This window comes from Eretmochelys imbricata, chromosome 23 (genome assembly GCF_965152235.1).
Source record: "Eretmochelys imbricata isolate rEreImb1 chromosome 23, rEreImb1.hap1, whole genome shotgun sequence".
Taxonomy (NCBI): domain Eukaryota; kingdom Metazoa; phylum Chordata; order Testudines; family Cheloniidae; genus Eretmochelys; species Eretmochelys imbricata.
This window is the reverse complement of record NC_135594.1, coordinates 5654002-5676954: the sequence shown is the minus strand read 5'-3', so window position 1 is coordinate 5676954 and position 22953 is coordinate 5654002. Positions and strand designations below refer to the sequence as shown.

The window sequence follows — 22953 nt, the reverse complement described above, 5'->3', positions numbered from 1 at the left end:
GGGAGAAATGGGGGTGCAAAGCACTGGGCAGTGATGAGGGGCAGAGCACTGGGGGTGGAGATGGGGGGCAGGGTGCTGGGGAAGATATGGGGGGGCAGGGAGCTGGGGTGGAGCTGGGGCAGAGATGCGGGGCAGGGCACTGGGATAGAGATGGGAGCAGGGCTGGGGTGGAGATGGGGGGGCAGGGCACTGGGGCAGAGATGGAGGCAGGGCACTGGGGTGGAGAGGGGGAGCAGGGCTGGGGCAGAGATGGGGGCAGGGCATTGGGGTAGAGATGGGGGCAGAGATGGGCAGAGCACTGGGTTGGAAATGGGGCCAGGGCACTGGGGTAGAGATGGGGGTCTGGGCTGGGGCAGAGATCGGGGCAGGGCACTAGAGTTGAGATGGGGGCAGGACACTGGGGCAGAGATGGGCAGAGCACTGGGGTGGAGATGGGGGGCAGGGCTGGGGCAGAGATGGGGGGCAGGGCGTTGGGTCAGAGATGGGCGGCAGGGTTTTGTGGGGAGGCGAGGGGATGCCTGGCAGTGGGTGGGGACTCCTAGGGTTCCAGGTACCGGTGCCGCCTCCCCGCCCCACTGCCCCCCCACCTTGAAGTGGATGATCTTGCCGTAGGTCTCAACGATGGAGTCGGCGAAGAAGGGCGTGTGCCCGAAGAACATCTCATAGGCGAAGACACCCAGGGACCACCAGTCGCACTCGGTGCCGTACGAGTGGCTCCCGTCCTCCACGGCCTGCAGGATCTCAGGGGACAGGTAATCAGGGGTCCCCACTGCCACCGACGAGCAGATCTGTCGGGGTCGGGGGAAGAGGATTCAGCGGGTGGGGGGCACCAGTTTGGACCCTCCTCTTGTTTTCGGTGCCGCAAGGCCCATGGCATGCAGGGTCCCTTAGCCCACCGCACACCGTGTGCTCCCTGCACAGAGAGGCAGAGCCCTTTCTGCTGACTCACCCGGACTCCCGGACCAGCTGTGTCCTAGCTGCTCAGTCCGGGAGCATGGCAGGGTGAAGCAGCGTGAACTAGAAGCAGGGAGTGAGGACAGGGAGTCCCCCCACCCCAGCCGTGGCAGAGAGGTGTTTGCCAGTCGGCAGATCTCCGGCTGGAAGCTACGTCATTTGCCCCGGCGCTGTCGCCCGACGCGACCAGCTTTGTGGGGGGCGGGGGGCACTGCACTCACCGTGCCGTCCTCCCGGAGCTTGAGGCAGGAGCCGAAGTCCCCCAGGCGGATGTGCCCGCAGCGGTCGAGCAGGATGTTGTCGGGTTTGATGTCTCTGGAGGGGGGGGGTGGGCGCAGACAGAAAGAGGGTGTTGGAGGGGGAGTTAGGGAGTCTCCCCGTCACTCCCAAGTGACATTCGCTTCCCCCAGCCCTGAGCCCCGGCAGCTTTGGGACAGCACAGCAGTTTGAGACAGGAAGTGGAGGACCATGCCCACTCCTCGCGAGAAGCCATCGGGGACCCAGGCTACCACATAGCCGGGACGCCGGGAGAACGTTCCAGCTTCTGCCAACAGGACCCCGGGCTCGTGAATACTCCCGATGGCACGTTCAGCAGCTCGGCGCCCCCTGGTGCCAGGCTGGGGCACCACTGACCGAGGGGAGCGCGCCCCCTCTCTGGCTTCACCCCGCTCCCTGCGGCACGGCGCCCCCTGGTGCCAGGCTGGGGCACCACTGACCGAGGGGAGCGCGCCCCCTCTGTGGCTTCACCCCGCTCCCTGCGGCACGGCGCCCCCTGGTGCCAGGCTGGGGCACCACTGACCGAGGGGAGCGCGCCCCTTCTGTGGCTTCACCCCGCTCCCTGCGGCACGGCGCCCCCTGGTGCCAGGCTGGGGCATCACTGACCGAGGGGAGCGCGCCCCTTCTGTGGCTTCACCCCGCTCCCTGCGGCACGGCGCCCCCTGGTGCCAGGCTGGGGCACCACTGACCGAGGGGAGCGCGCCCCCTCTGTGGCTTCACCCCGCTCCCTGCGGCACGGTGCCCCCTGGTGCCAGGCTGGGGCATCACTGACCGAGGGGAGCGCGCCCCCTCTGTGGCTTCACCCCGCTCCCTGCGGCACGGCGCCCCCTGGTGCCAGGCTGGGGCACCACTGACCGAGGGGAGCGCGCCCCTTCTGCGGCTTCACCCCGCTCCCTGCGGCACGGCGCCCCCTGGTGCCAGGCTGGGGCACCACTGACCGAGGGGAGCGCACCCCCTCTGTGGCTTCACCCCGCTCCCTGCGGCACGGCGCCCCCTGGTGCCAGGCTGGGGCACCACTGACCGAGGGGAGCGCGCCCCCTCTGTGGCTTCACCCCGCTCCCTGCGGCACGGCGCCCCCTGGTGCCAGGCTGGCGAGAGCACCACCTCACTCCGCTCCCCTCCCCGCGAGTTCTGCCTGGAGGTTTCCCATCCCAGGCCAGGCCCATGTGCCAAGGTCCCTGCAGGACGCCAGGGACCCAGATGCTCCCCTTCAACCAGCACTAACGCAGGGTCCTCCCCAAACCCGGGCCCCGGGTCTCCCTCCCCGGCCACCTCCAGGCGCTGGCCTAGGATCTGCCTGCCTGTCTGTCCGTCCACCCCGTCCGTCTGCCCATCCATCGTGCTAGCCGGGAGCTCTCTGGCCCCTTCCCATCTCTCCAGCGCGCCTCCCCCAATTCTCACCCTCCCCCACTCCTCGGGGGCCTTCCCGGGCCCTCTCCCAGGGCCCTGAACCTTCCCAGGCCTCGGTGGCTCATGTGATTTGGAGCCGGGCCCAGCTGAGATGAGTCTGAATCTAGGACAGTGTTTATGGCTGGAGGCAGAGCCAGCATCACGGGCTGGGGGGGCAGGGGACAGGGGCTGTTGCCAAAGCCAAGAAATCCGACCTCGTTTGGTACCCTGGGACGCTGGCTGGCTGGCCGGGGCCCTGTGCACCCCACGGGGGAACGAGAGAGCTCCCACGTGCTCCGGCCCCGGGGGCTGCAGGCTGGGGAGCAAAGGCCTGATCTGATGCTCCCTCCCGACAATTAGCAGCCCCCAGGATAAGGGCCAGGGGGTATCTGGCTGGAGAAAGGGATCTGGAGAGACAGAGGGTGTCTGGCTGGAGAAGGGAGGCCTGGGGACGGAGGGAGTAAATGGCTAGTGAAGGGGGGCCAGGGGCAGCAGGAGGTGTCTGGCTGGAGAAGGGGGACTGGGCGTGGCAGGGGGTGTCTGGCTGGAGAAGGGGGCTGGGGGCTGGAGGGGGTGTCTGGCTGGAGAAGGGGGGCAGGGGGAGGCAGGGGGTGTCTGGCTGGAGAAGGGGGGCAGGGGGGAGGCAGGGGGTGTCTGGCTGGAGAAGGGGAGGTGGGGGAGGCAGGGGGTGTCTGGCTGGAGAAGGGGGGGTTGGGGGAGGCAGGGGGTGTCTGGCTGGAGAAGGGGAGGTGGGGGAGGCAGGGGGTGTCTGGCTGGAGAAGGGGGGCAGGGGGGAGGCAGGGGGTGTCTGGCTGGAGAAGGGGGGGTTGGGGGAGGCAGGGGGTATCTGGCTGGAGAAGGGGGCCAGGACTCTGTCTGCCTGAGGCTCTAGGCGCTCTGCTGCCCTCCCCCCAGTGCAGGCTGCCCCCTCTGCTCGCAGTGCCCCGCCCTGCCCCCCGGGGGCACCCTACCTGTGCACGTAGCCCAGGCGGTGGATGGAGTCGATGGCCATCACCATCTCGGCCAGGTAAAAGCGGGCCATGTCCAGGGGGATGCGGTCCCCGAATTTGCTCAGCAGCGTCAGGAGGTCACCCCCCACGTAGTACTCCATCACCAGGTACTGCGGGAGCAGAGACGAGGTGTGACAGCTCTCCCGACAGGCCACCTTCGAGGGCAGCCCACCACGGGGGGCAGAGCAGCAGGGGAGAGACTGTGCTGGCAGCGTGGGGGGCTCCAGCCCTTGGCATGACCAGCACCCGCTGTGTTAGCTACACTAGACCCCCCGCCCCTCCCAGAGCTGGGGATAGAACCCAGGAGTCCTGGTTCCCAGCCCCCCTGCCCCAGCTCTAACCACTAGACCCCACAGCTCTCTCTGAGCTGGGGATAGAACCCAGGAGTCCTGGTTCCCAGCCCCCCTGCCCCAGCTCTAACCACTAGACCCGACAGCCCTCTCTGAGCTGGGGATAGAACCCAGGAGTCCTGGTTCCCAGCCCCCCTGCCCCAGACCCCTCAGGGTGCTCTAATCTCAGAGCTGGTGGCAGGAGGTCCAGGAGATGTCTCATTCATAACATCCCATGTCAGGACATGGGGTCTCCACTCTGTCCCCTATAGACATGCCAGGCTATAGGGTCTATAGGGCCCAGAGTGGCTAGCCCTCAGTGTGTGTCCCCTATCGAAATCTCAGGCTATAGTGTCCAGAATGGCCCTTTCCCTATGTGTACCCCCCCATAGAGATCACAGGCGAGGTTTCTATATGGTCTGGAGTGGCTGTTCCCAAGTGTGGTCCCTATGGAGACCCCAGGCTGTCCGATCTATAGGGTTTGGAGTGGCCCATCCCTAGGCAGATGGTCTGTGAATGGGGCAGGGCGGGAAGTGCTGGCAGAAGTGCCCTGCCCTCCCCTGGGTGTGCCTCCTGCCCCCTCATGTGCCCCCTGTACCCCCTGTGTGTGCCCTGGCCCCCCGTGTGCCCCATGCCCCCCACCCGCAATGCCCAGCACCGACTGCTCACCAGATAGTTCTCGTCCTGGAAGGCGAAGTGCAGCTGGGTGATCCAGCGCTTGTCTCCGTTCACCAGCACGTCCCGCTCCTCGCGGAAACAGGACACCTGCCCCCACAGGAGAGATGCTGAGCCTGGCTTGGGAAGGCCACCTGGGCCCTGGGGACCGGGGGTGAGAGGGGCCAGCCAGGCTGGGCGAGGGTCTGGGCCCCACAACAGGGCCCCCAGCTCCTTGGGACCCCACAGCGCAGCTAGGGGCAGCTGGACACAGGTAACGGAGATGGGGAGATGGGCCCAGGGCCCTGCCACGGGCAGGGGGAGGGCAGTTGAAGAGACGGGACAATGCCATGGGGAGGCGTGTGCAGAGAGAGGCTTGGGCCAGGGGGGTGGGTAGATCAGGTGCGGACACAGGGCTCTGATGGGGCAGGACTCAGAGAGTCTGGCCTGGAGAGCCCGAGCCCAGAAGGGACCATTGTGACCCCATCTCATCTGACCCCCTGGATACTCCAGGCCACAGATCTGCCCCCACTGTAATTCCCAGGGCAGGTTGTTTACAAACACCCCCAGTCTTGACTGAAATGTGGCCAGTGCTGGAGAAGCCACCACGCCCCTCGGGAAGCTGTTCCCAGGGTTAATGACTCTCCCTCTTAAAAATTGATCCCATATTTCCAGCGTGAATTTCTCTGCCTTCAACTCCCAGCCCCCTGATCGTGTGAGACCTGCCTCTGCTAGGCTGGAGAGCCAGGGTTCAATATTCATTCCCCACATCGGCTCTGATGGACAGGACTGAAGTCCCCCCTTAACCGTCTCTTTGTTAAGCTAAATTCATTGAGCTCCTGGCGTCTCTCGCTGCAAGGCAGGTTTCCTAACCCTTCGATCCGTCTCGTGGCTCTTCTCCGAGCCCTCTGCAATTTGTCAGCATCTCTCTCGAGCTGTGGGCCCCAGAACTGGTCCCAGGATCCCAGCAGCGGTCGCACCAGGGCCACACACAGAGTAAAGTCACCTCTCTGCTCCTGCTGGAGATTGCCCTGGTCAGGCTGCTGGGGTACAAGGGCAATGCTGGAGGGGGCAGAGCAGAGCAGATGGGGCAGTTCAGGGGCTCTTACCCTGCACTTGCAGACACAGGGCAGGCCCCGGGGGTGGAGGGCAGAGGATCTGGGACATAGTGGGGGTGGGGGTTATTGCTTGGGGGCAGACAGATGAAGACACTGTCCAGAAGGAATTAGCAATATGGCATGCCATGGGTGGGGGATGACCACAGGGCCATGCCATCATGGGGGCAGGAATGGGGGTGGGTGGCTGAGCCGTGCCATGGAGGGCAGGTGTGGGCACCCTTCCAGCCCAGGGTGGCCACGGATGGGCACCGGGAAGAGGCACTGGAAAGGGGGCATCCGAACCTTCAGGGAAGCCCGAGGCCAGTTTGGGATCAGCCCCCCGGCACCCAGCGCCCCCCAGCTCCCCCACGTGACTCACGCCTCCGACTCACCTCGCCCCGCTTCAGCATGTCCCACTTGTTCATGATCTTCATGGCGTACACCTGCGACGTCCTCTTCATCTTCACCACCGCCACCTGTCGGGGGGAGGGACATGGCCCATGGCTGGCACAGAGACACCCCAGCGGGAGGGGGCAGACTGGCTGTCTCCGTGCAGCTCCCAGCGGGAACAGTGCCCACCCCAGCACCAGCATCCACAGCCTGGGATGGTCACAGGGCCGGAATAACGCCCCTCCAGGAATCCAGGGTAGGGCTGGGGTGCAGTGGGGTGTGGGAAGCAGGGGTGGGGGGCTGCAATGCCACCTCCCTGGGGGCAGGGAGCGAGCAGGGCAGAACCTGCCAGCTCCAGGGGGAAGGTTATGAAGTGGGTCACTGGTGGGAAATGGGGCTCCCCCTTACCAATCGGCCAGAGTGGCACTGACCACTCCACGCTGCCCAAGCTGTAGGGCAGAGACTTGACACCGCTGGTTCTGCAGCACTTGGTCCCTCTCCAACCCAGCAAACCTGGGGATTGAACCCGTACCCTTAGCGGGAAGGACAGGCTCTGACGCCCTGGCTGGGAGACCTTCCTCCCTGAATTGGGCAGGCTAGAGAGAACATACGAGTGGCCGGACGGGGGCAGGCCAATGGGCCAGCTAGACCAGTATCCGGACCCTGAAAGTGGCCACTGCCAGATGCCAGGGAATGACCAGAACAGGGCAATTACCAAGTGATCCATCCCCTGTCATCCAGTCCCAGCACCCAGCAGTCAGAGGCTTAGGGACACCCGGAGCCTGGGGCTGCGCCCCTGACCGTCTTGGCTAAGTGAGGGGCCTATCCTCCAGGAACTGATGGGCTTATCCTCTCATTCTTTTCTGAACCCACTTGTACTTCTGACTGTCACAGCATCCCCCAGCCGTGAGTTCCACAGGTTGACTGGGCGTTGAGTGAATGAGTCCTTCCTTTTGTGTGCTACTGACAGTTAGAGCTGGACAAACTTTTCCACCCCGAACCGGGTTTTTCTGTGAAAAATGCAGATTGGCCACCCCAGGACACACTGTGCATTTCAGGTGGGGGGGGGCGCGGGGGAGGGAGGAAATCAAAAGGTTTCGTTCCACCATTTCCAAAACCAAGCGTTGCCCTTGGAAGCGACTTTACATTCTCAACTGGCCTTTTCTTTCATTTCAGGTTTTAAACGTCAGAAAAGCTCCGAACAAAACAAAACATTTTCTTTGGCCCAGAACGGGAGGGGAGGGCGGGGGGGGGGGGGTTGGTGTTTTTTTTTTTTAACTTTGCAAGTCGCCAAAACAAAACAAAAAAAACCAAATTTGCCTTTTCGGCTCGACACAAACCCATTTTGCCTGGATCCCTTGGGCTCGCCAGCGACTGGTCAGCACCAGCTCTCCTGCGGCTCCCTGGGGCAGCCCTCGGCACCCCGCCGGGGGCTGGCAGCAGGGGAGCCCGGGGCCTGGGCTGTGTTGGCTCAGCCGGACACCTGGCAGCTGCGCCCCCCTGTCCCCCATGCACAAGGCCAGGGCTGGGATCCCCGTGCGACCCCGATGAGGCGTTACCCGGCTGCCTGGCGGCCCTGCGGCCCTGCCAGCTGCTGGCCCGGCTTCCCGGCACGCGGCCCCGTCTCACCTCGCTGAATGCGCCGCGCCCGATCACCTTCAGGATCTCAAAGTCATCTCTCTGCAGCTGCAGCTCCTTGATCCGGGCGGTCACTGGCTCGGCTGCAGGGGCACCGGAGGGACACGGGTCAGTAAAGCTGGGGGGGGGTCACACTGCAGCTGACCCCTTGTGCCTTCCTCAGCACTGCCTTCCATCGGCCCCATGTGCCCCCCTCGCCTGCCCCCCACAGCCCTTGGTCCTGCACCTCCCCATCCCCCCCACAGCCAGCCCTGTGCACCCCCCTCGCCTGCCCCCCACAGCCATCGGTCCTGCACCACCCCATTCCCCCTCCCCCCCAGCCAGCCCTGGGCACCCCCCTCGCCCACCCTCCACAGCCCTCGGTTCTGCACCTCCCCATCCCCCGCACAGCCAGCCCTGTGCACCCCCCTCGCCCGCCCCCCACAGCCATCAGTCCTGCACCTCCCCATCCCCCCCTCCAGCCAACCCTGTGCAGCCCCCTCACCCGCCCCCCATAGCCATCGGTTCTGCACCTCTCCATCCCCCCACAGCCCCCATTCCCCCCACAGCCAGCCCTGTGCGGGAGGGTAGAATGGGGCCCTGGCACTCACAGGTATCCCCCATCCATGCACACCCGTTCTGGGCCTGGTCCCCCCTGAGATTCCCCTCTCAGGCCCCTCAGTCTCCGGGGGCTGATTGCTTGGTCCTGAATGCAGGCCAGGCTCGGGTGCTGGGGGGCAAGGTCTAGCTCACACGCCTCTCTCAGCGCCAGCCCCAGCCTGCTCAACACCCGCCTGCAGCCTGCCGGCATCGAGTGCTTTCGTTTCTCCTGGGTCTCCAGCCTTGCCAGAGCCCCAAGCGCGCCGGACAAATTCAACCGCAATGCAGCCACCTCTGGGGCGGGGCGCAGCAGCTGTGCCAAATGCTCACGAGGCGTGACAGAGAAGCCGGCGCAACCCCGAGAACGTGTCCAGTCACAGCAAAAAAAAAAAAAAAAGGTGGGTTTCTTGGCCCGGCTACCTAGCCAAGCAAGGGTCGTTTTTACCTGGCCGGCATGGACGGAAAGCAGCCCTGTCCCTTCCGGCCAGAAGGGCCTCTGCTGGCTGCCTCCAGGGAAAAGCCACAGCCCGGGTGCATCCCAGCACGAGCTGGACAGGCCACCAGGGCTCTGCGTTCGCACGGGGGTGAAATCCGGGCTGCCGGGGCAGCGCCAGGGGCCGCGGTGCCATCTAGGTGCAGTGCAGACAGCCCCCGAGGCCCACAGTGCACCGGCTGCTGGTCCAAGACCCTAGCCGGCGTTTCCGATCCACATCCCCCTTCCACGGGCGTTCTGCTGGGGGTGCTTCCCTGTCATTTTTCACTGGGGTCAGGGACAGCACCAGGGGCCTGGGAATCCTGCAGCCAGGAACAGCGTGCGGTTTCACCCCACGTTCGCTAACACCTGGTAAGACCCGAGTGTGGACAAGGCAGTTTGGTTCGCACCTGTTAGCCAGCTGCAGGAAACACAAAGGGGTCTGTCTACACTGCAGTGGCAGCCCTGGGCTCGTGGAACTGGAGTGAGCAGCCATGGGGTTTGCTACCCTAGGGCTTGAGCGTCAACACCCGTTGGTAACTTCTTGTTAGGAAGTGTTGAACCCGGGGCCCAACCTGGGGCTGCAGCATCTACATTGCCCCACCGAAACCCGAGCCCCACCACAGCTATCCCAGACTTCCTAGCGTCCTCCCAAAATGGGGCCGCTCTAGCCCTTTGTGGTGCAGAGTAGAAAAACTTGACTGCCCATAGTCAGTCGGCCCAGGGGATTGTGGGATACTTTTGGTAGACTCCCAGAACACAAGTCCAGGGGGGCCGAGTCTACACTGCGGAGCAACAGGACTTGAACCCTGGGTCCTGGCTTGACTCAGGCTTGGACACTCTGCCCTGTAGGGTCGTGGGAGGCTAGGTCCAAGTCCTGCATTAGCACAGTCGGTGTGTAGATAGAAGGTGGTTTAGTTTGGAGCCTGAGTTCGAATCCTGGGCTCACGGGGCAGTGTAGCCCTACCCTGGGAGTGGGGCCTGGAGCAGCTAACGCGTGGGAAAATTACAAGCTGCCCTTATCCGTGCAGAGACTTTACCACGTGTTCCAAAAAGCCCTTTGTCCCTAGTGTGGACGCAGCGCTGGAAACGGTGCTGAACTGGGGGCAGTAATAACACCGGATCAACCTGGGGCTCTATGGACTCCAGTATCCTGCCTCCGGCCACACCGGATCAACCCAGGGCTCCGTCTCAGCCAATATCCCGCCTCCGGCCACACCGGATCTACCCAGGGCTCCATCTCGGCCGGTATCCCACCTCCGGCCACACCGGATCTACCCAGGGCTCCGTCTCAGCCAATATCCCGCCTCCGGCCACACCGGATCTACCCAGGGCTCCGTCTCAGCCAATATCCCGCCTCCGGCCACACCGGATCTACCCAGGGCTCCATCTCGGCCGGTATCCCACCTCCGGCCACACCGGATCTACCCAGGGCTCCGTCTCGGGTGGTATCCCACCTCCGGCCACACCGGATCAACCCGGGGCTCCGTCTCAGCCAATATCCCACCTCTGGCCACACCGGATCAACCCGGGGCTCCGTCTCAGCCAATATCCCACCTCCGGCCACACTGGCTCAACCCAGGGCTCCGTCTCGGCCAATATCCCACCTGCGGCCACACCGGATCAACCCGGGGCTCCGTCTCGGCCAATATCCCACCTCTGGCCACACCGGATCAACCCGGGGCTCCGTCTCAGCCAATATCCCGCCTCCGGCCACACCGGATCTACCCGGGGCTCCGTCTCGGCCAATATCCCACCTCTGGCCACACCGGATCAACCCAGGGCTCCGTCTCGGCCAATATCCCGCCTCCGGACACACCGGATCTACCCAGGGCTCCGTCTCGGCCAATATCTCACCTCCGGCCACACCGGATCAACCCGGGGCTCCGTCTCGGCCAATATCCCACCTCCGGACACACCGGATCAACCCGGGGCTCCACGGACTCCAGTATCCCACCTCCAGCAGCGGCCATAGGAAGGTCTCATACATGCATTCCCTTCCCAGCTGCGCGGTGCTATTCCATGGGAGCAGTGGCCTTCCTGACCCTGCCGGTGAGCAGCTCTCAGCTGAAGCACGAGGATGGGGAGCCCTGGTGCTTTTATCCCAGCCGAGCCGCTGGAGTCAGTCTACCCGCACCTGCTGCTGGCCTCGACCCTGCTGCCCCAGAGCAGGGCTGCAAGGGGGTCCCGGGGGATCCACACCGAGGCATACACCAGCCACCCCAGCTCTCCGGATCTCTGCTTCCCATGTCCGCCCTGGGGCCCCTCCCTGCCAGCCCAGGACGGACAACCTCTGTGTTGTCCCATCATGTCTCGAATGTGGCTCCGCAGGGTGCGATCGGGGCGGGAGCCATCCGGAAGGTGGAACCTCTCCTTCCGCAGCACTGATCCAACAGCCCATCGTGTGGCTGGGCTCCCCATCTTCTGGATGGAAAACTGGAGCCCCTGACTGCCCCCGGCCCCTAAAGATCCCGGGACATTTCCAACAGGATAACAATAGTCCTGGCCAAAATCTATCATCTCCTTAAACTTCTGCTGTGTGTTAGCTAGGCCCCCTCCACTTCTGTGCTGCATCGTCGACAGGCAGCTCTTTAAACAGCTGCCGCGTCCCACACCAGAGGTGGCTGCCTTTTGGTGGTGGGGCAAAGGGAATCGAGGTGAGAAAAGATTATTAGGAAGCACAAGCTTTTGGCCCCTATTCCCAAAAAAGCCTGTAAGCAGAGGGGTCAGATCTGTCTGCTCGTTGAAGAGGAGATGGTGAGTTACGCTCCGTCAGTACGAGGAGAGGGCACCACTCCTGGAGAGGAAGGCAAGCAGCCACCTCGCACACAAAGTCCCTTGCCTACCATCACTAGGACTTCTGAAGCCGAGCTGGGACCAGACCTCCCACCTCTGGGCTCGTAGCCATGGGCATTAGCTCCTTGGTCTCTCACTGTCAGGCAGGTTTTCTAATGCTTTGATCGTTCACGTGGCTCTTCCCTGACCCTTTGGCAATTTATCAGCATCCTTGAATTGTGGGCACCAGAGCTGGACCCCGGATCGCAGCAGCGGTCGCACCCAGGCCCAATCCAGAGGGAAAATCACCTCTCTGCTCCTCCGCAAGACGCCCCTGTGGGTGCGTTCGCCTGTTCGGCCCCAGCGTCGCACTGGGAGCTCGTGTTCTGCTGATCATTCCCCGTGACCCCCAAATCTTTTCAGAGTCGCTGCTTCCCATGAGAGCCCCCATCCTGTGAGCACGACCCCCATTGTTTGTTCCCAGACATTTAGCCATGTTAAAACGCTCTGTGTCCATGATCGGTCCCCTTCCTTCCGAGCTGCTGGAAGCTTCCCCATCTCCGCCAGTCTCTCAAGGCGCCTGTCGCTGCAGCATCTAAACACGGGTGAGGCGCTAACTCCCCTGTGCAGCCAGCCTCACGTTCCCCTGGAGCGGCTGCTTTACTAAGAGGATAACGGCCAACTACTGCTGCCGGCTGGCGCTCCTTTAGTTCAAGGCTGGGCAGGCTCGCATCCTGCGGATCCCCCTGGAGGGGGAAGAGCATGGGAGAGTTGCCCCAACTCCCGCATGGGACCACAAACTCCCGCATGGGAGCAGGCCAGGACTACCACGGAAGAATGGCCATCAGGCAAGCGGTGCAGGCCGGTGTCTTAGTGGAGTCTGGGTCTCCCCCTACCCCAGCTCTCTGCCAGCAATTGGGGGCAGGAACCAGCCTGGGTCATGTCGGCTCCTTTAACCCCAGATGGGGAAAGAAGCTGGCAGGGCAAGTGTTGAAAGGCAAGGACAGGAGCTGTGTCCCAGCCCCTCACTGGAGCCCCCCAACCCCTCTGGAGCGAGCAGGGGGAAAGATTTGGCCAGGCCGATAGATGATGAATGAAGATTAATGGGAGAGGGGGGAATAGAGAGAGGGAGGGAAGAGACCACGGCAAAGGGGCAGGGCCCCATGCATGAAGGGGTCATATCACCGACGTCTCCCCCCCAACCCTGCATGGGACCCCCAGCCCGGGCATCTGCCCCCACAGCTGGGCAGGGAGAGGCCGTGACCCCTTACTCCCATCCTGTGTGCAAACAAAGGGACCAGCCTGGGCTGAGTGGGGGATGGTCAGAGGGTGCTGGGGTGGAGGGGTAGCTAGCTGGATGTTGGGGGCCATTAGCCCCTGTGCAGGTGGGGGCCCCTCTGCTGGCAGTTCAATCACTTCAAGCCTGGGCTTGGCGGGGCAGGGGATGGTGGGTGCCAAGCTAACAGAAGCTCTCAGCCCTGGAGCGGGGGGCACGGCACACTCCTAACAAGCTTTGGGGGTGGTAACGATCGCTTGCTGCTAACAGTCGCCCGTGCTCCCTGCCCGCAGCTGGGACAAGAACCCAGGAGTCCGGACTCCCCCCTCCCCCATGCTCTGACCACTGGGCCTCCTAAGACCCAGTTCCCTCCTCCTGCCATGCAGCAAGCAAGGTCAGGGGGCCAAGGTGCCCTCAGCCCGGCACTCGGCCGCCCGCCTTCCCCGCCAGATGATTCTTTGGATGCAGAAGTTTGAAAATAGCCCAAGGTCTGAACCGGGGGTGGGGGAGAGAGGGGAAGATGCAGCCAGGCGCGATCCAGAGCTAAATCCGTCCCCTTTGGCTGGGCAGCGGGCGGGCAGGCGGGGTCAGGTCATGACAGTCTATTCATATCAGCGAGTGTAAACACCGCAGCGGGCAGGGAGGGGGCATTGTTTGGGGAAGTGGAATGGGGAGGGTCTGGCACCCTGGCCATGCCTGGCACCGTGGGAGAGACAAGGCAATGCCAGCTGTGTGGATGGGCAGCCCTGGGGCAGATGGACAGCCAGGAGCTGTCTCCCTCTGGGGCACTGCCCCAGGTGGGCAGGAATCCGGGCCGAATCAGAGCTCAGCGAGCTCAGAGCCCCACTAAAACCCCTGTAGCTCAGGCTGACTGACCCAGCGCCCACTCCTCCAGCCACCTCCCTCCGCGTCCCCCGGGTCCTTAGCCTCCTCCTGGCCAATGGCAACACAGCAGCCCCCTCCCTGGGCACCCCGAATCACCCCTTCCTGCCACGCCCCAAACACCCCTCCACCCCCACAGCGCCCCGCACACCCCTGTCTCTGCCACACCCCAAATGCCCCTCCACCCCCACAGTGCACCAAACGCCCCTGCCACGCCCTGCACACTCCTCCATCCCCGAACGCCCCTGCCATGCCATGCCCCAAACGCCCCTCCACCCCCGCAACACCCTGAGCACCCCTGCTGTGCCCTGCACACCCCTCCACCCCCGCAGCACCCCGCACGCCCTGTCTCTGCCACACCCCAAATGTCCCTCCACCCCCACAGTGCCCCATATGCCCCTCTCCCTGCCATGCCCCCCACGCCCCTTCACCCTTGCAGCACCCCGCATGCCCCTCCACCCCCACAGCACCCCGCATGCCCCTCCACCCCCACAGTGCCCCATATGCCCCTGTCCCTGCCATGCCCCCCATGCCCCTCCACCCCCACAGCACCCCGCATGCCCCTCCACCCCCGCAAAGCCCCAAATGCCCCTGTCCCTGCCACGCCCCAAATGTTTCACAGGCCGCAGCTTCCTAACGAGTCGATGAAAAAAACCTCATGGAAAAATGGAGCAGAGCCAGCAGGGCGCTGGGTCCGACCCGCTTGCTTTAGAGACACCTAACAAATCTAGTGGTTAGAACGGGGGGCTGGGAGCCAGGGCTCCTGGGTTCTCTCCCCAGCTCTGGGAGGGGAGTGGGGTCCAGTGGTTAGAGCAGGGGGGGCTGGGAGCCAGGACTCCTGGATTCTATTCTCTGCTCTGTGACAGCCCCTCCTTGTGCCCCACTCTCCTGCTGGTGGCAATGAAGGGGGAGGGCCAGGAAGAGGAATTATGACTATCACGCCTGCACCCCTGAGCCCTGGTGGGGATCAACACGCCAGGAGCTGCTCAGGCCCTGCCCTGCGCGGCAAGGGCTGCCCCCCACCAAGGCCTGGCCCGGGGAGGAGAGCAGTGGCCAGCAACACTTTAGTGAAGACGTGGGGCTATTTTTGGACACTTCAGCGCCCCCCGCTCCCTCGGCGGGGGTGGAGGCAGCTTTGCGGGAGGCCTTGGAGCTCTGACAGGATCCCCCCCCACCCCCCCCCGCCCCTTCCTCCAGCTCCTATTTCGGGCTGCGGCCGGGTTGGGAATCTGGGCTCGCTGCGATTCTCAGATTCCAGCCGGGCCTAGGCGGGGCTCGTGCCCGGGCGGAAATTCCTGCGCCTGAAATTTTCCATATACAAGCTACGCCCCCCCCGCCCCCCGCACGCCCTGCCCCCGCTAGTGCCCCACAGCACCCCCCTGCCCCACCCCCCCACTAGTGCACCACAGTGCCCCCCAGCTCCCCCTCCACCCCCTCTTCCCACCTCCGCTAGTGCCCCACACCACCCGCCGCACCCTGCCCCCACTAGTGCCCCACAGCGCCCCCCTGGTCCATGCCCCTGCTAGTGCCCCACAGCACCCCGCAGCTCTCCCTCCACCCCCTCTCCCCACCCCCCCAGTGCTCCACAGCACCCCCCTGCTCCACACCCCCACTAGTGCCCCACAGCAGCCCCCCAACTCCTGCTCCCCACCCCTGTTAGTACACCACAACACCCCCCAAGGTATGACAGAGCCACTGACTATTGTAGCCACACGCTGGCCCCCAAGCCTGGTGACCAGAGCCTGGAGAACCGGGGGGTGAGGGGGAGCTGAGTCTACAGCAAGGGATCTAGTCAGGGCCTGACCAGAGCACTGGTTAGACCATGCTCCCCTCCCGGCGCTGAGACAGAACCCAGGAGTCCTGGCTCCCAGCCCCCTGCTCAAGCCACTAAACCCCACTCCCCTCCCAGAGCTGGGGTTAGACCCCAGGAATCCTAGCTCCCAGTTCCCCCGCTCTAACCACTGAGCCCTACTGCTGCTTTGTAAATTTCATGGCCCGTCCTTATTCCTTCCCTTCACTGAGGAGACAAATCAGCCCCGGCCCCTCCCAGCAGGGGGCGATGTGGGGAGTGGGGCAGGAGTTGGCTGTGGGGAGTGCTCCCGGCTACACCAGCCCCTGCCTCTCCCAGCAGGGGGCGCTGTGGGGGGCAGGGGAAGGGAACGCTTCTCCCAGGCAGGAGGCAGGGCATTGCTCTGATATTAAGGCTGCTGGGGGAGGGGGGGGCTGGATCCCGCTCCCCTGAGATGGGCTTTTCTGGCTCCCCGTAAGCAGCGGGGCCTGGGCCTGTGTTTAGCCTGGCACTGAGCTCCCGGCGCAGAGAAAGGGGGGGTGGGGGGGCAGTGGTGAGAGCCGCCGGCCTTTTATGGCATTGCACAAACTCCCAGCATGCAGACAACAAATCCCCCTGCGGCAGCGCGTGGCGCAGGCTGGGCCCGGGGGCAGGGGCGGCTCTGCCAGCTTGTCCACATAAGGAGCGGATCCAACGGGCCTGGCGGAGCGGCCGGGGGCCGCTGCCAAAACCCAGCCTCTTCCTGCCGGGATCCCGCTCGGGGACGAGGCTGGTGGGAGCAAGCGCCAGTGGGGGCCTTCCGGCTCTGGTGCTGTGAACTTCCAGGCAGCCGTGCCCTACTGGGCCCCCGGTGCTGCGGGCTTCCCCCTGGCATTGGCCAACTGGGACCCCCGGCGCTGCGGGCTTCCCCACAGCAGTTCCCCATCAGCACAGCGCTGGGGAGCTCCGTCGCTGTGAGCTTCCCCACAGCAGTGCCCCATCAGCAGCACATGGGGCTGTCACCCCTGGCCAGTGGGGCTCGGAAGGGAACCCACCACCCCGGGGCAGTGAGGGCTGGAACCCTGTGGAGCGAGGCCCAAAGACTGGCCATTTCCCAGCTGGGGATGAGGCTGGGGGGAGGAGTTGGTGTGACCCCACCCTGCCAGTGAGCCCCAGCTCAGCCCCACAGGGGCTTCCCTTTGAGGCGGGAGAGGGAAGCTCAGCCTGCGGCCCATTCAGGCATTGGCATCTCTGGGGAACCAGTGTCAGGTGCCCATGAAAGCTCCCCGGTAACCCCATTCTGCCCCCTCTTGCTTTCACACTGCAGCTCCGGGTGGCTGTTACACAGCGGCTGCGCCCCACCCCAGAGGTGGCTGCAATTGTCATTCCTTGAACACCTTCTGCCTGAGCGGCTGGCTGCTTTCTCCAAAGGTTTATTGGTGTCGCCGGCTCCATCGTCCAAACAAGAAACCAAATCCCAGAGCAGGGAAGTGAGAGTCAGGAATAGAACCCAGGAGTCCTAGCTCCCAGCCCCCTGCTCTAACCACTTGATGCCTCTCCTGTCTCACAGCTGGGAACAGGACCCAAGAGTCCTGGGTTCCAGTCCTGTCCCATAACCCTGACAGCAGGGATAATGTCCTGGGTGCTTTGAAGTCTCCAGGCCGGAGAGATTCAACTGAGAACAGGGCAATGCCAGCAGCCTGTGGGTACAACCTGTGCCCCTTCTCCCAGCTCTCTCAGCTGCCTCTGGGGACCCCATCACTGCCTTCCCAGGATGCCAACCCTGGGGACACAGGCTCGGCTCTGCCCAGACTCCCCCCTCCCCGGGACAGCTGGCATGCCTGTGCCATGAGGCTCCATCAAGGCTGAACAATAGCAGCTGTGTGATGCTAATGGGGGTCTGGAATGCACAAGGCCTGGTGGGGAGGGGATGCCGGGGGTGGGGGGGCGGGGGAAGGCCTGGGGTTGGGGGGGCTTCTTGTAAGTTCCCAACCCAAGGAGGGAGCAGGGCAGAGGGAGTACAGCGAGGGGCACAAGAGAGAGTTTGGGACAGGAGGGGGAACTGGCCTTGGAAGTTCAGAAAACTTTGGCGGTCAGTTTGGGTGGAGATCATTAAGCTAGTTTTTGGGGGGAACCCAAAGGCTGGGCTAGCAGGGAGTTGTGGGTCAGGAGTGAGGGGCACTGGCAGGGCTCGGGGCGGGGGGCGGGAGCGCAGGATGGGGACAGCAGGGGGCTGCCCCCGGGCTATGAGTCTTTTCCTTTCCAAGGCATCACCGAACAGTTCCAAGATTCCTCCACTTCAGAAGACAATGCCACTGTTACCCCCCCAGTCCAGCCCCCACCCCACCCTGCCCCCGCTAGTCCAGCCCTGGGCTCCCCCCAACTCCGCCTGTGCTCCTTGGCCTACATCCCGCCTTGTGGGTGTGGGGTGAGGACTCAGGCCCCCTGGGTTCTATTCTCAGCCCTTGGATCTCAGGGCACATGTCCAGGACGCCTGGGTTCTCTGGTTGTCACGTGGCCTGGGGCAAGTGGCCTCTCTGGGCCTCCTCATCCGCAATTCATAGCGAGGGAAGCCAGGGGCCCCCCAGCTCTTCAGTGGGCGGGGAGAACCTGGCAGACAATTCTCCTTAGTGCAGTAAATGGCTGAGCCAGAGCCCAGCCCAGGCTACCCAGATCCAGCCCCTACCCAGGAACACAGGAGCTGGATGCTAAACTTCCCCAGCTGGAAACATGCTGCCCCACTCCCCTCCTGGCTCCCATCCCCCTGCTCTAACCACTAGACCCCATTCCAGGGGAGAGAACCCAGGAGTCCTGGCTCCCACCCCCCTGTTCTAACTGCTAGGCCCCACTCCCTTCCCAGTGCTGGGCAGAGAACCCAGGAGTCCTGGCTCCCACCCCCCTGTTCTAACTGCTAGGCCCCACTCCCTTCCCAGTGCTGGGCAGAGAACCCAGGAGTCCTGGCTCCCACCCCCCTGTTCTAACTGCTAGGCCCCACTCCCTTCCCAGTGCTGGGCAGAGAACCCAGGAGTCCTGGCTCCCACCCCCCTGTTCTAATTCCTAGGCCGCACTCCCTTCCCAGTGCTGGGCAGAGAACCCAGGAGTCCTGGCTCCCAGCTCCTCTCCTGGCCTAACCCCTGGGTCTGCCCCAGGGTGGGAGGGAGCATGGCTGTTGCCAGGTGGGCTCGGCCATCCCCTCTGCCCACAGCTGAGTGCTTGTCATGGACCTGCCTGCAGGCTGAGCCAGCCTGTCCCCTCCCAGCCAGGGACAGAGCCAAGGAGGGGCAGGGAGTGGAGGTCTAGGGAAGTATGGGCACGCCCCACCCAAGGCAAGTTCTCCCCCAAGAACTCCACCCTGCCCAGGAAGAGAACCCCGGGGTCCTGACTCCCCCCAAGAGGTGTCAACCTCACCTGAGGTCAATAATGAACCTTCCTTGCCCTCCCCATTCACTGCCACCGGAGGGAAAGTGAATCACAGAGTGGGGAAGGGACTTGACTATGGACAGTGGCAGAGTAGAGACTAGAACCCAGGCGACCTGACTCCCAGCCCCGCCCCACTCTAACCACCTGAGCCCACCCCTCTCCCAGAGCTGGGGACAGAACCCAGAAGTCCCGGCTCCCAGCCCCCTGCTCTCACCACTAGATCCCACTCCCCTACCAGAGCCCTCAGCACCAGCCAGAACTTGGCCCAGCAGCCCCCTCTTCATCCCCTGGGAGCCTCGAACACTGACTGGGCAGCATGGCCCGAGAGAGGCCTGGATTTGGAGCATCCCCGAGCAGGTGCTGCCCCCCTGCCAAGGGAACCCCACTCGGTGAGGCTCCATTTCCATGGGCCGGCCAGGGGCTGGGAGCTCACATGCCAACTCGGAACTGAGCTGACAGTCCAACAAACTCGCTTCACGGGGGGCAGGAGGGGAGGAAGGTTTTGGTCATCAGGGGCTAGATTGGAACCGCCATGGGGACCCCTCCGCCAACAACTAGTGGCTGCCCGTCTGATCTGATGATCGGTGGCTGGAGTCCCCCCACCGTGGATCCCACTGGCTCCTCCCCTGCCCTGAGCCCCATTCTATGCATGCTGCAGAATCATCCGTGGGGTTCGGGGCTCCTGCCACAGCCCCATGGTATAGGCTTCAGGCAACCAGAATTTCCACAGACACCCCCGACCTGGACCCCCAAGAAAGCTCGGATTCGCAATGCCTGGGTGTCCCCCTACCAGGCCGAACTAGACCTGCCCCAGAGCTGGGCGCTAGGGCCACCTGGGGCCAGCTTGGACCCCTTTGTCACTGGGCACTCGTCGCTGATTTCACTGGGGGGATCTCAATACAGGCTCCTGCCCCTGGCACCTGAGGGACTCACCCCACACCTGGGAGCCTTCTCCCCAGCACCCGAGCCATTCGCCCCTCAGTGGGGGGCCCGCTGTGCCCGGAGGGTGAGGGGCAGGGACAGCGGGTCATGCCCCAGTTCCCCACATCCTCAGTGGATTGTCCAGTGCCCTGGGGCCTGCCAGGGAGACTCATTGGCTCCCCTCCATAAGTGGGGGGTCGGGGGGGCAGGGTGGGTTTATCTTTGTCCCTGGCCCATCCTGGGCCAGGCCGTTCGGGGGCTTAGGGGAGATGCGGAGGAAGATGCTGCGAAGAAAGTGAGACCCCTCCTGCCCCCCCAAACTCATGGCACTGCCCAGCCACCAGCTCCCCCTCCCCATGGCCTGCCAGGCACCCCCAACTCATCACAGCACCCATGCCCCACTGCATCATCACCCCTGATATGCCACCCTGGCCAAGGAGGGACCCAAGTGTCTGGAGCCTGAGGGGTGGCCAGGGAGGGACCCAGGTGTCCGGGGGGTGGCACGGCCAGGGAGGGACCCAGATGTCCAGGGTAGGGAGGGGGGCGGTACGCCCAGGGAGGGACCCCGGGGTCCGGGGCGTGAGGGGCGGCCAGGGAGGGAGCCAGGTGTCCTGGGCGTGGGGGGCGGCCAGGGAGGGACCCCCGGCGTCCGGCGGACTCACCCCAGCGCAGGAACTCCGCGATGTATTTCTCGTGGGCCAGGGGCGAGGCGCCCAGCTCGTGGGAGACGCAGAGCAGAAGATCCAGCAGCGTCTCCAGCCCCAGGAAGCTCCGGTCCAGCGCCAGCGACTCCAGCTGCTTCAGTCGCACCTCGGCGGACATCGCGGACGCTCGTGGGGTGGGGGGACGGGCGGGGGGACGGACGCGAGCCCGGCGGAGAGGGGGGGGTCCCCCCACGCGTGGGTCGGCAGAGCCCTCGCCCCCTCCCTCACATCCAGCCACGCGCGCCAAAGCCACGGGGATGGGCGCCCGGCTCAGCGCCCCCTGCCCCGGATCGGGCTCATCTCAGCCCCCGGCCGGCCCCTGTCCCCCCGCGGCTCCCTGCGCCCTGCTCCGGGCTGGCAGCGCAGCGGACGGAGCCGCCCGGGCCAGGGGGCGGGGGCTGGCGGGGCCGCACCCACTGTCCATGTACAGCTCCCGGGGCGGGGGGCGCTTAACCCCTTCCCTGCCGCCGCGCCCTCCCGCCCCCACGGCTAGGCACCCTCCCCGCCACGGAGCCAGCCCGTCCGTGCCCGTCCGTCCATCGCCGGACACGGCTGTCTGTCCGCCCCCTGTACAGCCTTCCTCCCGTCCGTCCGTCCCCATCTATCCATCCATCCCCGGACCCAGCTGTCTGTCCGCCCCCCATTCACCCGTCCTCCCGTCCGTCCGCCCCTCCTCGTCTGTCCGTTCCCCCCATAACCATCCACCCGTCCGCCCCCCCCCCAACTATCCATCCCCGGACCCAGCTGTCTTTCCACCACCCTATACACCCGTCCGTCAGCCCGTCCCCGTCTGTCCGTTCCCCCCATAACCATCCACCCCTCCGCCCCCCCCCATCTATCCATCCCCGGACACAGCTGTCTTTCCACCCCCCTATACACCCGTCCGTCCGCCCCTCCCCTTCTGTCCGTCCCCCACACACCCCTCGACCCGTCCGTCCCTCTCAATCTATCCATACACCCATCCCCGGACACAGCTGTCTGTCCACCCCCCTATATACCCGTTGGTCCGACCCTCCCCGTCTGTACATCCCCCCCACACCCATCGACCCGTCCGTCCGTCCTCATCTATTCATCCACCCATCCATCCATGCCCGGACACAGCTGTCTGTCCACTCTCCTATACACACTTCCTCCCGTCCGTCCACCCATTTATCCATCTATCTATCCATCCGCGCACACCTATCCATCCGTCCCCACACACGCCCCCACACATCTGTCCAGCCCCATATACACTCATCTATTCCATCCATCCCATACACCCCCCCTCTATCTATCTATCTATCTATCTCCATGCCTTTATCCAGCTAGTTAACCCTTCACCCGCTTTCAGTTAACCCTTCAGGGCTCCATTCCCTCCTGTCGCCCCCATGGTGGTGAGACCCCTCAGTGGAGCGGGGCAGAGTGGGCAGGCGGGTGGCATTAAGAGGTCAGTGCCTGGGCCCCTGTGTGTGGTTGGGCAGTGTTGATTCCCCCCAGCTGTACACAACTGACTAGGATGAGGGTGGGGGGGGGAAGGAGAAATGAGATAGCATTATAGAATAGAACCCAGGAGTCCTGACTCCTAGTCCCCCGCCCTGCTCTAACCACTAGACCCCACCCCCTCCCAAAGGCGGCGATAGAAGCCAGGAGGGAGGAGGTTTGGCCAGCTAGCCAGGTCTGTCACTTCTGGCAGTGCCCTGCACCAGCCGCTTCAGCGGATGGTGCAAAACCAGCTCTAGTGGGCACTGCTGGGTGAACTGGCCATGGGGACGTTACCTCCAACCCCCCACCTGGCTCAGTGATGGGCCCTTCTCTTATTAACCCTCTGTAGTGTCGCTTTGCATGTCATGTAAACAGCCACTCCTCAGTTTGGATCCTGCACCGCTCGGGGGGCTTCCTGACATCCAGTGGTGGTGAGTTCCACGGGCCCATTGCGTAACCAAGTCCTTTCCTTGTATCATTCGAGAAGGGTTTTCCATTCAGCGTCGCCGCACGGCCCTCGTCCTTGTGTTGTGGCTCATATCGCAGCACCTTTCTCTGCCCCATGCCTTAGTCCATCTCCTGCCAGCCCCTCTTACCCTCCTCTGCCCTAACCGGTCACAGGACCATGGGGCCTGCCGGACTGGATCTGACCCTAGCTCCCTCTACCCTGGGAACCTGCCTCCAACAGCAGCTGGCTCCAGATGGAGCCGCAAAACAGCCTCTTCAACCCTAGGAGCCACAGCTTACCTGAGCCTGAAGTGTGAGGTTTTTATCTCCCTTCTGACAAGTGTTAGCATTAGCTGTTATAACTGAGGCTGTAGCTGGGATCCACCTTCCCACTTGGAATCTTGTGAAGCTCTTGGCCTCAGGGATTTCATGGGGCCGGGAGTTCCACAGGCTAATCGCGTCATGTATGGCAACCTCTTTCCTTTCATTGCTTTGGAATCTTGTCACCCGT

At 64.1% G+C, this 22953-nt stretch overlaps 1 protein-coding gene across 1 annotated transcript in view; it reads right to left on the bottom strand.

Moving 5' to 3' along the window:
* DMPK (DM1 protein kinase) overlaps positions 1-20652 on the bottom strand; it is a 30856-nt gene extending 10204 nt beyond the window's left edge. The window contains exons 1-7 of the mRNA XM_077840767.1: positions 20493-20652; positions 7729-7820; positions 6102-6185; positions 4628-4723; positions 3591-3739; positions 1176-1269; positions 588-788 (exon numbers count right to left, since the gene is read on the bottom strand). Of these exons, the coding sequence (XP_077696893.1) occupies positions 588-788; positions 1176-1269; positions 3591-3739; positions 4628-4723; positions 6102-6185; positions 7729-7820; positions 20493-20652 (876 nt within the window). The remainder of the gene's footprint in view (positions 1-587; positions 789-1175; positions 1270-3590; positions 3740-4627; positions 4724-6101; positions 6186-7728; positions 7821-20492) is intronic.
* Between the last annotated feature and the right edge of the window lie 2301 nt (positions 20653-22953).